This window comes from Typopeltis vanoorti, chromosome 12 (assembly GCF_054136105.1).
Source record: "Typopeltis vanoorti isolate ZY-2024b chromosome 12, IOZ_Tvanoo_1.0, whole genome shotgun sequence".
Classification (NCBI taxonomy): Eukaryota; Metazoa; Arthropoda; class Arachnida; order Uropygi; family Thelyphonidae; genus Typopeltis; species Typopeltis vanoorti.
The window spans coordinates 105,990,951-106,004,811 of record NC_143560.1 but is presented as its reverse complement, the minus strand read 5'-3'; the positions used below and the strand labels follow the sequence as shown (position 1 = coordinate 106,004,811).

At 34.9% G+C, this 13,861-nt stretch overlaps 1 protein-coding gene across 1 annotated transcript in view; it reads left to right on the top strand.

Moving 5' to 3' along the window:
- The window catches only part of LOC150101107 (laminin subunit alpha lam-3-like), a 789,889-nt gene that overhangs the window by 246,573 nt on the left and 529,455 nt on the right, over window positions 1-13,861 (top strand). The window contains exon 18 of the mRNA XM_090402236.1: window positions 6,263-6,489. Coding sequence (XP_090258362.1) covers window positions 6,263-6,489 — 227 coding nt within the window. The remainder of the gene's footprint in view (window positions 1-6,262; window positions 6,490-13,861) is intronic.

Here is a 13,861-nt window from a genome sequence, read left to right as displayed (position 1 = left end):
CATCACCAGAGCTTAATACCAGTGAATACAATCGTAAAATGAACGTATCCTCCACGATCGCACTACCTACATCCCACTAGAACACGACCCCACAAAAAACACAAGTTAAGAAATTAAAAATATTACTTAAAAAAGTATCTTCCGGGCCCCCTGACGTCACGAAAAAACTTAACCCCCCCCGAATATACGGTTTACCAAAAATCCACAAACCCAATTCCTCACTCAGGCCTATAGTAGATGCCACCAATGCACCTTGCTACGGACTGTCTAAACAGCTGGCCAACACTCTGACCCCTCTCACTGGAAAGTCCACTTCCTATATAAAAAACTCGACCCACTTTAAAGCCCTCACAGAAAATTTAACCTTGAATAATGCAGACATATTGGTAAGCTTTGATATCTCCTCTTTGTTTACCAATATACCCTTAACTGACACCTTATCTCTTTTAGAAAACGTTTTTCCCTCTGACATCGTAGATCTCTTTTCCTTTGCCATTAACTCTGGGTATTTCTCTTGAAAGAACAAAATCTACAAGCAGATAGAGGGAACTGCCATGGGTTTCCCCCCCTCTCACACCCCTTGCCAATTTCTATATGGAAGATTTCGAAAAATGAGCCATAGACTCAGCCCCACTCAAACCTTCTATCTGGCTAAGATATGTAGATGATGTGTTCTCTATTTGGCCTCATGGGCCAGACACGTTAGACTCCTTCCTCAGTCATCTCAATAGCCTACATCCAAGAATCCAGTTTACTATGGAATAGTAAAAGAACAATTGTTTATCCTTCCCAGACACCTTAGTCACACACCTGCCTAATGATACACCTGCCTTCACTGTATACAGAAAACCCACACACACAGGTAGATACATTCACAAACTCTCCCACCCCTCTCAACAATATGGCATTATTAAAACTCTTACCAAGAGAGCCTACAATCTTTGTTCTAGTGGAACCACTTTCCTCTCCAATGGCTACAGCGAACACAGTATCAAAAAAATAATCAGTTATTTCCCCATCCTTCTCGTCAACAAGATTTTAAAAATGCCATCACCATACCCTATATCCGTGGCACATCCGAAAAAATAACCAAGATACTAAAAAAGTACAACCTACACACAGCATATAAGCCTCACCGCAAACTTGCTACCCTTATCTGTTCTACAAAAGATCAGCTCCCTCCTCTCTCTCTCTTGCTGCCTGGAGTTTACAAAGTACCCTGTTCCTGTAAGCTGGCGTACTTTGGACAGAAGCAGAAGCAGCTCTCAGAAACCAACCAAATCTTAATAAATATGGTTGCATTAAGCTTCCGAAGATTTGGGAAACACTCATCACCAGAGGTCCCACCTTACATTCCTGGCCACCTACTACCGCCCTTAGAGGGCGCTCCACCTAGATAGGACTTTAGTGTCACCCACATGGTTGGGCTTAGTATTGTATGATATTTGTGTGCATGTAACATTAATTGTTTTTGTAATCCCCGTAGATGTCCTAGTGAGTAGGACGAAATATAGGAAGTATTAAATTCTATTTTAATTCTTTTTGAGTGTTGTAAAAAATCCATTAAGCCTCCAACATGATAGTGTAAAACTTGTAAACATTCCCGTGTAATATACCTACTAAATTGTATGTTAGACAGTGAATATGTTATATACATATTTTCTGTTAGAATTGATATAAAAGAATTACTGTGTAAATTGCATATAACCAACTGAGATTATAAGCTCAAAGTACACGGGCAAGACACCGGATTAGTAAGTTGCTTCAAGTGGTCATGTGTGCTTACGGCAAATGGCAACCTAAGTTTTCAGGGAAGACACTATGAAAAGGCAAGACCCACAAGTACAAAGGAAGAACGTGTTGGTTAAAAATTTAGGGTTACAAGGAGTCCTGGTAGGGGTTGATATAAAAGGGTTGGAAACCACTCCAAGAGACTTTTTGTCTGGAGTCTCTGTTCTCTCTCGGTGGCAGAAGTTGGAGGTGTCGGGTCGTGATTAGAGGGATCACAGATTCAAAGGTCCTACGATGAACGAATAATGGATTTTCAAAGCAACGGGCAACTCCCGGATAAGATAGTGGCCAGGCAGCATGCCTTATGGATGCAGAATCGCCTCATGCTAAGAATATTCTAGGCATATATGATCAGTATGCAGACTCCATGAGGACCAACCTAAGCTGACAGGAATTTTAGCCTTAACATAGAGGGAAGAAAATGTTTGGAAGGAAAGGAATCTAAGAATCGAAAAGACAAGCATGAGGAATCCTCGCGTTCGGTATAGTAAACCTTTAATCAATTAATGTGTGAGAGGAAGGTAATTATAACTTAAGAATCATAGATCTTCATAAAGTTTTGTGACTCTATCTAAAAATTAAGACAGAACTGTGATATTTTAATTGTAGTTAGTGAGCAATATGTGCTATGTATTATAATTGTACTTGTGTTGGTTGCTAGCTATGTTTAAGAGCTATAGAGATGTCTAATCCAGACAGCTTGATTAACACCTAAAAGTCATTATTGGTTTTATAATCTAAGAATGCGAGCTTTGAATCTTTGAACATAATGTTTTTGTAGTATTAATTACTGTGTGATGCATATTGATTAATTTTACTTTGTAATACAGTAGTACAGTGATAATTGAAAGTTTTTTACTTTGTGTGATGATCATTATGTTAAATAAATCTTTTGCTCTTATTAATTTGGTTGCCTGTGTCTAGGAATCCGATGCGCCACTCATAAATTATTCAGATCTAAGCGGGAGATAATTGTTAATTAAGACCACGACATGGTTGATTATAGAAGGTATTGATAATTGTTAACTTAGTATAGAAATAGATTAGATTAACCGCATGCATATCTGAAGGTTCACTTCTTGACCGAGAAGTTTTTCCAATCTAAGGGTTCTGGGTGGCACAGCGGAACAAATAAATTTTCCCAGAACCTTAAAAGAAGTTAACTTCAGAATCTTTGTTACTAAGCAGTTGGTTTAACCTTGAGACAATCTCTTTGTAGATCAGACTCGTGCACGTGATAATCTGAGGGGCTGAAGTTTATAATAGTAAGACAAAGACAGACACATTATAGGCATTGCTTTGATAGGACAAATCATTCAAGAGATAGTTAAGTAAAGGAGTTAAACCATAATAAGTAAATATTACCTACGATGACACATCATAACACTACTTTCCTGTGGTGTGACTTCTTTCCACAATTGGGAGCTCTGGCAGGGCAAGTATTGCTGTCTTAAATGCATAACTTCCCTCCTTGTGAGGAAATGCCAGATAGACCTGTAGGTTGTAGATGTTTCTCATCACCTAGTGAGTATTATTACAGGTATCTCCATGGAGTCAGTAGACTCATCACTGGAGACCCAAACTATCAAAACAATATTTATTATACTTCTTCTTGAATTCATTTGTAGACGAAGAACTCACAACTGAGTCAGGCAATGCATTCCACTCATTCACCACCCTCCAAGCAAAAAATCTAGTTCTCACACCCTTGTTAACCACACTTTTCCTTAATTTCCGGGGATGACCTCTTGTTCTTCCATCACTATCACACAGTTGAAATATTTCCCCTGTATCAATCTTATAAAAAACCTTTTAATAATTTAAATGTTTCTATCATATCCCTTCCCCCTTCTTCTCCTATCAACCAACCTCTGCAATCCACAAGCTCTCAATCTATCAATGTAGGGAGTATTTTTTACATCATTCAAACTTAGTCATTCTCCTCTGAACCCTCTCCACAACCTCCTCATCTCCAAGGAATCCAGGTGACCAGACTTGAGCATAGTAATCCAAATATGGAAGTATCAGCTCCTTATAAAGGGGAATAATAACCTCTTTATCTCTGGATGTTAGTGTGTTCTTCAATAACGAAGTAATCCTGTGTGCAATCTTGGACACATTAGTAGTGTGCCCTCTGAACTTCATCTCCCTATGCACCAACCCCAAGTCCCTAGCCTCATCAATCTCTTGGATTACCGTTCCATCAATGTGGTACACAGCTGGTAATCTTTTACTCCCAAAATGCATAACTTTACACTTTTCCACATTGAACTGACATCCTTTACCTTTTTCCCATTTTGCCAGCTTATTTAAATCTAGTGAAACACCATAACCCTGCATTTTGGGGATGTGAAGTGGCTATTACCATGTATGATCCCTAGAGTAGGTCCTCCATCAGCAATAAAATAATCTAACAATATGAAAAATACAATAAAATAATTGGAATAAATAATACAAATATTTCCCAACCATCAAAATGACACGAAAAAAATTTTTCCAATAAAACACAATTCCATATTCATTTCACCAATATTTGAGACATTAATACAAACATCAGTGATACACACTACCACTTACAGACATCAAAACCTGATTGATCTCTTTTCCCTAACAGAACTACAATTGGCATCATCCACTGCCACAGTCCACCTCGACTGTCCCAACACATCCTGTATGATGCATTCCACAAAAAAGGGAGGAACATGTGCTTTTGTAAAATCTGATATCCCTTGTCAAAGACTATTCAACTTGGAATTCCTTCTTTTCGATCTGCTCTGGTTCAAGATTTCCTTATCTCACTTTCAGCTTTCATTTGTTGCCTTTACTGCTCTCCTAACTCTGACAATCATGCTGCCCTTTTTGACTACCTATTACCAAGAATTGATTTCTTACAAACTAATTACCCAAACTGTGAGGTTGTCATCCTTGGGGACTTCAGTGTTTACAACACAAACTAGCTCCCCTACTCCAGTACTCGAGGCATCTGAAATCTATCCACATCCGAAACCTGAAATGTGGAAAGGTACACAGAATAGATGTTATATATATAGATGTTATCCAACAAAATTTCTCAAATTTGGAGGTAAAATTAATACAGTTTGCTACAGCAGACTCCTCTTAATAAAAGCTGGGAGTGTATACAATGCATTTTGTCTTGTCCCACAACAGCAGAAACAAGTAAGTATCACATGGATTGCTTGTGGAGAGCATTAGGCACAGTTTTTTTTTCCACTTTTTATAGACAGATACTATGAGAAGTTCAATCATCCAGAATATGACCTTCTGCTCTCCACAAGCAATCCATGTGATACTTACTTGTTTCTGCTGTTGTGGGACAAGACAAAATGCATTGTATACACTCCCAGCTTTTATTAAGAGGAGTCTGCTCTAGACATAGCCAAACCGTTTGAGTTTGTCCTGCACTCTGGCTGTTTCTTTTACAGAAACCAGTTCTACAAACAAATGAAGGATTTGCCATAGGAAGCTCCTTGTTACCAATACTTGCCAGTTTCTACTTAGAGTATCTTGTGGATTCCCTATTCTCTTCAATATAACCTCAACCTTCCTTTTGGATACAATATGTGGATGATGTGTTTGCCATCTTACCAGACTCAGAAACATTTCTATCAACCTTAACCAAAATCAATAGCTTATACTCACACATCAACTTCACCATGGAAAAAGAAATGGATGGAAAATTAGCCTTCCTGGACATCCTTCAATCATGTATCCCTTCTGATATACTTATAACTGTTCACCATAAACACCATAAAGGCTGCTATTTCCAAAAAGAACCAGCACATCATCCATCTCAGAAAAGTTCTGAGATCCATCTTCAAAGTTATGTTCAATAGAGTACTTATTTGCTTCAATTTCCAAGCTCTCCAACAAGAATCGAGGGTCATCCAGTGCATCATACTATAGAATAGCTTCTCCTCAAGGAAGTTTAAACAGATCCTGGAAACATACAGGGCCTAACCCCAAGAAACCTGCACAGTGAATCCTGATTCTGAAAAGATTGAATTTAGCCCCTACATTCTTCATTATCGACATAGCTTTCTTCTTATTTTTGCACTTTTTTCCTGATTGGTAATTTTTACTCATGAAAACTTTTTTTTTTAAATTTATTTTCTTTTGTTGTTTAATTTTATTTTGTTTTATAGCAATTGTGAATGTTGTATTTCAACATCCTTGATCAGCAAGCATCCATATGGGAACATGGAATTGGTAATACCACAGTCTCTCTTCAAACAGAATTGAGCTAACCATGTCATTGCATTTTACTGATTGTAACATGGAATTGGTAATACCACAGTCTCTTCAAATAGAATTGAGCTAACCATGTCATTGCATTTTACTGATTGGTTTCTGCTAGAGAGTCAGTTAAGAAATTTTCTCCAACTTTTAAACAAATTCTTTGTATTAGTTATTTATTTATTTATTTATTATTTTCTGTTTTTCATTTAAACAGAAATGCTTAAACTATACCACTGGTGAAAAATGTGATAGGTGCTTGCCAGGATATTATGGAAATGCAAGAAGGGGTACTCCCGAGGACTGTAAGAAATGTGCTTGTCCCTTAGAACAGCAAGAAAATAATTTTTCTCCATCATGTCAAGCTATAACAACTTCTGCTGGAGAAAGTGATTATATTTGTACTGCTTGTGCTCAGGGATATGAGGGTGACAAGTGTGAGAGGTAAATTATTGATAGCTCAGTAAATTTATTATCATTAATTTGAAGCAAGACATTTAGAAGATATGTCAGCTTTCAATTCTAAAATATATATATCGATTATATAGCATATAAGGCTTCTGATTTTGTTATTATTATATTATAGCATTGATTAATTCAGTGTTATTAATTTTTCTTTTAAAGTTTCTAAATTATTATTTTTTTTTTTTTTTAAGTATAACTTTTTTTGCACTTGCATTTATTTTATGAATGAAATTTTATGAAACATTTCTTAAATATATCGCATGCTTGCTCATGCTTGAGAAAATATCTTGGTTTCTGAATTCTCAGTATAAGACATAAGTTGAAACCACCCAAAAAATTTTTTTTTAAATTTCTAAAAAGACAAAAAATTAGGGTGTGTGTGTGTGTGTGTGTGTGTGTGTGTGGTGTGTGCATTCCTGCACACAGAATTTGATAAATATACTTGCCAGTGGTAAGTAGTGTTTGCCAGCTGGCAAATCATTGCAGACTGGATAAAATAGAATATTTTTTATTTAATGAAAAATGACATTCTAAATAGAACCATAATAGAATCTTTGAGAACCATAATATTTGTCTTGCTAAGATTGTCAAGAATTTGTCCTGGTTCTTCCTTGTCATTACAAAGGAGCATTGTATCGTATTATCAGCATACTTCAGATTACTGATCAATCTACCACCTATCCTAATTTCTGTCTTGAACTCATCCAATGCTACACGAATGATGTCCTCAGCATAGATACTAAACAAGTGAGAAGAAAGTAGGCATCCTTGCCTGACTCCCTTTCCAACCTGAAGACAATCAGTCAAACCAACACCTGTTCTTACTGTGACTTCTTGCTTCCTGTATAAGTTAGCTTTCAGCCTGATGTGTTGAGGAAAACCCATTCTTTTCATTACTTCCCTTTTATATTCTTCCCTTATATATTCTTTTATGCTTTCCTATGATCTGTCTAAGGCAAAGGATCTGATCTCTGGTACCCTTTCCTTTCCTAAAACCTGCTTGTTCATCTCTGCATTGACTTTGGCCTCAATCCTGTTTAGAATGTTTTTAATAAAATCTTGCTTGCATGAGTTATTAAACTAATTCTAATAGTTCTATAATTCTCTTTCATATCTCCCTTTTTTATGTAGTGGTATGAAAATTGACTTCTTCCAGTTGTTAGGCTATGATCCTGTCTCCCATATCCCTGCAATCAATCTGTCATCTGGCAAACTCAAAAAATAGAACATACAAACAATAGATTTCATGCTTATAGCAAGTCGCAAGTTAAATTTTTCATCTAACTGGTTTTAATCTGCACAGTAATATAATATAATATATATATATATATATATATATTATTTTTTTAAATTGCACTTATTAAGAATTAAAGCCTTTCAAACCTTCAGTTTGGAAAATTTTAATTCTTCCTGCATAGACATTGAGTTTATGCAATAAGACCTTTGAGCTTTAATTAGCCATTTATAATTAAAATGGCTTCTGTAGATCAAGGATATGTCAGACCAAAGTATTATATGTTCTGTGTTGACTCCATGCTGAATGAGACTAAAATTAATACATTTTCAATAACAGATATAGTGTGGTGTCCTTGAAATTTCTTCTATTGAATGACCAGTTTATCTAACAATTCTAGAGAATGCATTTATGTGAAACTTGGCAAACACTCAGTTGAGACAGTCATGAAAGTTTTGGTTACCAACCACCAAAGTTATGGAAAAACATAGTTATAAGATAATAGGATTCTAGCAATTGGTGTAGTGATACCATAGATGTAAGTGATAGGAACCCTATGCAATAATAGTTACATGTGATGATTTTACTAATCTTTAATTGAGTTAATAATTAATTTGACATGGCTTATTTATTTATTTGGATTAGACGATTGACCAAGTCTTCATTCTTACATTTATACTGTTTGAAAGGAGATAAATTCAGCAATTATTTCTTGGATTCTGGCTAAATTAGATTAACATACCTGATCTTTGCTCTTATTTTTTATGTGGTATACTTTCAAGATCTGTTATTCAAACCATTTTATTTAAATAGTAACAAGTTGTAGTGAGATTGATGAAATCATCACTGTACCATCTTTTTTCATATGTTTTTTGATATAAAAAAAAAGTGCTAATGCTTCTAGAAACATTTGGCAGATGCTTCTTATAATAATAATATACTCTATGGGTAAGTTTGTGAATATGCCAACCATGTTTAGACTTCCTAATAATCTGTGTGTTTTAGGATCACATTTATTTTTTAAATAAAATTTTCTGGAATTTTTGATGTTAGAGTCCAGCTTTCCAATTTGTGGATCAGATTGTTTGTATAAGAATTGACCAGCTTTGGTGGGTATACAGCATTCAGGAGTTGGCATAATGGCACCTGAAGTTCACATAATGGTTTGTGAACTTTAAATGCCTTGGGAGAAATCTATCTCTGATTTTTGTCAGGGTTTATCTTCCATACAACAATAATTTTCTGCCAAACATAATACTGTTTGGCTGAAAACTCAAACGTCTGCTGTGTGTAGCTGTTATATCACAGATAAGGTCAAACAGGTGTCAGAAATGATTTGTTCACCCACTGAATTCAACAGGAATAACACAGGTTAATGAAAGCCATACTTAAGTAAGCAGTCATCCTCATATTTAACATTATTAATACAAAGACTAATTTTGTTTGACTAGTGCTGTTTGATGGTCTTAACTTTTAAGAGATGATACTATGGGTATGAACATATTTTTAAGTATATTATTGACAACTTTATCCCAAAGAAGCAGACCAAAGATTCTGCAAAACGTTTTTATGTAGACATATTGCATTTTTGGCATTAATCACAGAAGCTTAAAGATGAGGATTATTTATTACTCAGTGCTTTTAAATGTCGATATTTTACAGTTGTCAGCTGGAGTAGATGATATTCGACCAGAAATGCTAAAGTACAGAGGTATAAAAGTTGTCAGTGGCTACACATCATAATTCAGAGGACCTGGTCAGAAGGTCAATTCCAGATGATTGGAGTAGAGCTCTAATACTTCCCATCTATAAAAAAGAGAATAAAACTGAATGTGAGAATAACAGAAGAATTTCTCTACTAAGTGTTTCAGGTAAGATTTATGCAAGCATACTTGAAAAGAGGTTGAGAAAGATTGTGGAAGAGAAATTTCGAGAAGAACAAGTTGGGTTCAGGCCAAATAGAGGTTGTCGAGATCAGATTTTTACTTCAACACAAATAGTTGAGAAATCATGGGAATATGACAAAGATCTCTATACTTAAGTTTTGTAGATCTGAAAATGGCATATGACATGGTGACCAGCCGGCCTGATTGGCCGAGTGGTTAGCGTATCCGCTTTCCAGCCAAAAGGCTACAGGTTCAAATCCCGCCGTGGGCATGGATGTTTGTGATTGTCTGTGGAAATACTAGTAGTGGTGGTCGGCAATTGATGGCATTGGTGTAGTTGCAGTTAGTTGAAGTTGGTGGTGGAGACAGAGTTGTGGAGTGGGTGCCCTCCCTCGATGAGGCTGTGGACTCCCTGGAGGTGTAATAATAATAAAACACCACAATTATACGGGGGTTAATGGAACATTATACAGAACAATACCCACTACATATTTAAGTTGTAAGGTATCAGTTACAATTGAAGGAAATACAGGATGATGGTTTGATGTAAAATGAGAGGTAAGACAAGGATGCATATTATCTCCACTCTTATTCATCATTTATATGGATCACATTAAGAAAGTGTCATTAGGCCTGATATTAGAAATGGACATGTCAGACTTTTTTCTTTGCTTTATGTACTTATAAACACTTGCAGGATTCTCTAACTAAATTGAATAACAGCAGTAACAAATTTTTGCATGAAAATCAGCAATAAAAAGACCAAAACTAAGAAAATAGACAATGTATTCTGATGGAGGTTCTATAGAGCAAGTAAAATATTTCAGCTATTTGGGCACAGTATTTAATGAAGATGGCAAGTTAAATCTTGATAATGATGATGATAGTTTGAAGTTTCATTTTGTTAAGGGTCTTTAGAATAAGTAGTGGCTAAAGACAGAAATTTGAGATCATTTTGAAACTACCATTTGTTTCTAATATAGTGAAATTTTCTTTTATGCTCAAGAAATTTATATTTATCATGAAACTGTGCATACTTTTATGGTCTCACTGCCAGAACAATGAACAATGCTAACTTTTATATTACTGAAAGTTTATATTTTTCTCAAATTTTAACTTAATTTTTCTATATGTATTATATGTCCTGACTATAAAAACTTTCCCAGTTATACATTTTGTAGTTTGCTTCTCAGAATTTTTTTATCCTCCAGTATAGTTGGATTCCTTTCTTAATCAGCAATGCAAAATATGACTATATGACTACACACTTTGCATTATGCACTTATCTCAGCCCTATTTCAATTCCTTATGAACTCAGGCTATTTCATTTGGCAAAGAAAATTCTATAAACAAATAGAGGGGACAGCCATGGTTTCTCCAAGTCTGACCAACTTCTTTATGGAGACCTTTGCAGAAAAAGCCTTAAACTCTGCTCCACTTAAACCTACTGTTTGGCTACGCTATGCAGATGATGTGTTCGCTATTTGACCGCATGGCTTGGACACATTCCACGACTTATCACACTTAAACAATCAATACCCCAGGATCCAGTTTACTTTGGAAAAAGAAAACAATAACAATCTCCCTTTCCTAGACACTCTGATTACACGCCAGCCTGGTGGATCCCTGGCTTTCTCTGTTTACAGAAAACCTACACATACAGGTAGATTCATTCACCAGCAATCACCCTGTTTTGATATGAGATTATTTGAATTTAATCCCTGTTAAGAGAAGATCTCTGTTTGACTGCACCATTTGTTTAGATAGGATATTATTATTAATTTTTATTCAGTCTATCTTCATTTTTATGAGATTTTCTCTATAACAATTATTTCTATTTCCAAGTGTATTTATATATCACAAGAGTTCACTCCACTTAGTGCAATGATGTTTTTACTGTTTCTTTCAGAATACAAAAAATTCACTCACTCAAGACCAAAATACAAAAATTAGACATTTAATAAAACAAAAACAATGTACAGGTATCCCTCGATTAACGGAGTTAATTAATCCCTCGATGTTACTGCGTATATCAAAATTGTGTTAATCAAATTTAATAATCAATGGTAAAAATTACAATTCATCCATGATCGATTACTGTATTAATAATTCGTTTTATATGGTACTCTTTTAGGAAAGATAAAAAAATGAATGCAAAGTAAATGTTTAATAAATACTTGAACCTACATTATTTACTGCAATTTTTTTATCAAAAGAAGTTATCAAGAGTCGTTCGAACAGTTTTAGTTTTTTTCTTATCGGCATAAATTCTATGATAACAAGCAAAATGACTCTCCAGACCTCGGCAAACAAGCAATAAAACATAAAGAAAAAACACTGCAAATATAATATATGATGGTATAAATTAAGTGAATATTGAATCCAACATTATTTCATAGCTGACTATAGAAACTACAAGAGTTTTGTGCCAAATATATAGAAACCAAATGTTTTGGCAGATGCAAGCATAAGCAACCTTATGGGCAACGCATAGTAAAGGTCGAGTAAGCTCCAGATCACTTTCTTAGTATTTTCCATAATGCAAAGCACATCTTCTAGAAGACATGTATGATAAATAAGCCTTTGGCTCTCTATTTCAGTAATACGTGATGGTTTATTTATTTTCAGTTACAATCTAGAAATGATCGAACAAAGAATAAAAAAAAAATTCTAAACCATACTATACTGACATCGGAGGTTGCGGTATCTCTCATATACAATTTACTGTCAAATATCACAAATCTTTACATAACATGTGTTAAACCAAACTTACAGCAAAAAAAAACAGTGCGGAATATCACTCGTAACATAAGAATGCACAGCTACTCATGACCTCCAAGCTATACACTGAATTGTGTAAGAATATTTATATTAAACATCTTGCATGTATCTGTCAGATCAGCTGCGAGCTCCGCAGCATTAAAGGCGTGTTAATCAAAACTCTTGCCGCGTATATCAAGGGATTGTAACAATTAATTTCTCCACATTAATCAAATTTCGCGTTAAAGAAGGGATACCTGTATATACACTTCAAACAAAATTACATAACTAACTACAAAATTAATTGGATCCTAGGCCTTTTAAAATAAACTTACACTTAACAGATCACCCATTTTCTAACTCATTCTATTACTGATTTGTTTAACATATACTTCATCACAACCACTAGACTAAACACTTTGTTTATGCTGTAACAGAATGTTCATAGCCAGTTTCTCTGTTAAGGCCCTTTTCCGAAGATATAAGATTCTCTTCTTCTTTTTCATAGGATCCTTTCTCATTAACTCTCATGTAGCACACATTAATTCTTTCTGACCCTGAAGTTGTAGATATTATGAATTCACCAAAGTATGATTACTCTCACTTCATGCTATTCAATTTTGTTAATTTTTATACCAGCAAAAAAGTTTCTTCTATGGCTTTATCTAAGTTGCTAAATTCCGTCTCCTATTCCAGTATAGATAACATATAGATCTGGCATCCTTAAAACAGATGAAATTTTCAATCAGTGTTTCCTCGAACATTCCTTTAGAACATCAATAGCAACATCTTCTTTTATTCACTAATACACTTTAACAGTCTTAACACTTTAAAACTTCATAGTTCTAAGATTCCTTTTTCGGAATCTACTATTAATCTTCTAATCAGCATTTCCTCGAACATTCCTTTAGGATGTCAATTGCAATATCTTCTTTTATTTATCAATACTTATTGGCAGTCTTCCACTTTTAAAACTCACAGTTCTACGATTCCTTTTTCGGAATGTACTATTAATTTTCCTCTGACTGTCACATGAAAAAAACTTAATTTCCTCAGAACCCAAATATCTGCCGGCCTGCGTTCTCTTTTCTTCCTGAATGCTCTTTTGTTTTTTCCCGTTACCTCGATACTGAATGCTCTCTGTGTCAGCTGTCAATCGCCCATCAAACTCCTCGGCAAGCATGCACACTCCGTGAAAGTGGCAAGCCAGAAGCTAAGTATAATGGCTGAAACGTTGTTTCCGTTAATACAAGAGAATGTCTTCACAAAACGCAACACTTAATCATTTTAAACTGCAATAAAATTTCTGAAAGTAACACAACTATCCAAATCCTGTAAGTACATGAATTTTTTTTAAATGCTTTACATTTCATTTTGACAAAATAACATCAATAACACAAGTTCCAACAATACGTATTATGAAACCAAAAACTAATAAACATACTAACATAAACAATTTGTAAAAATATTC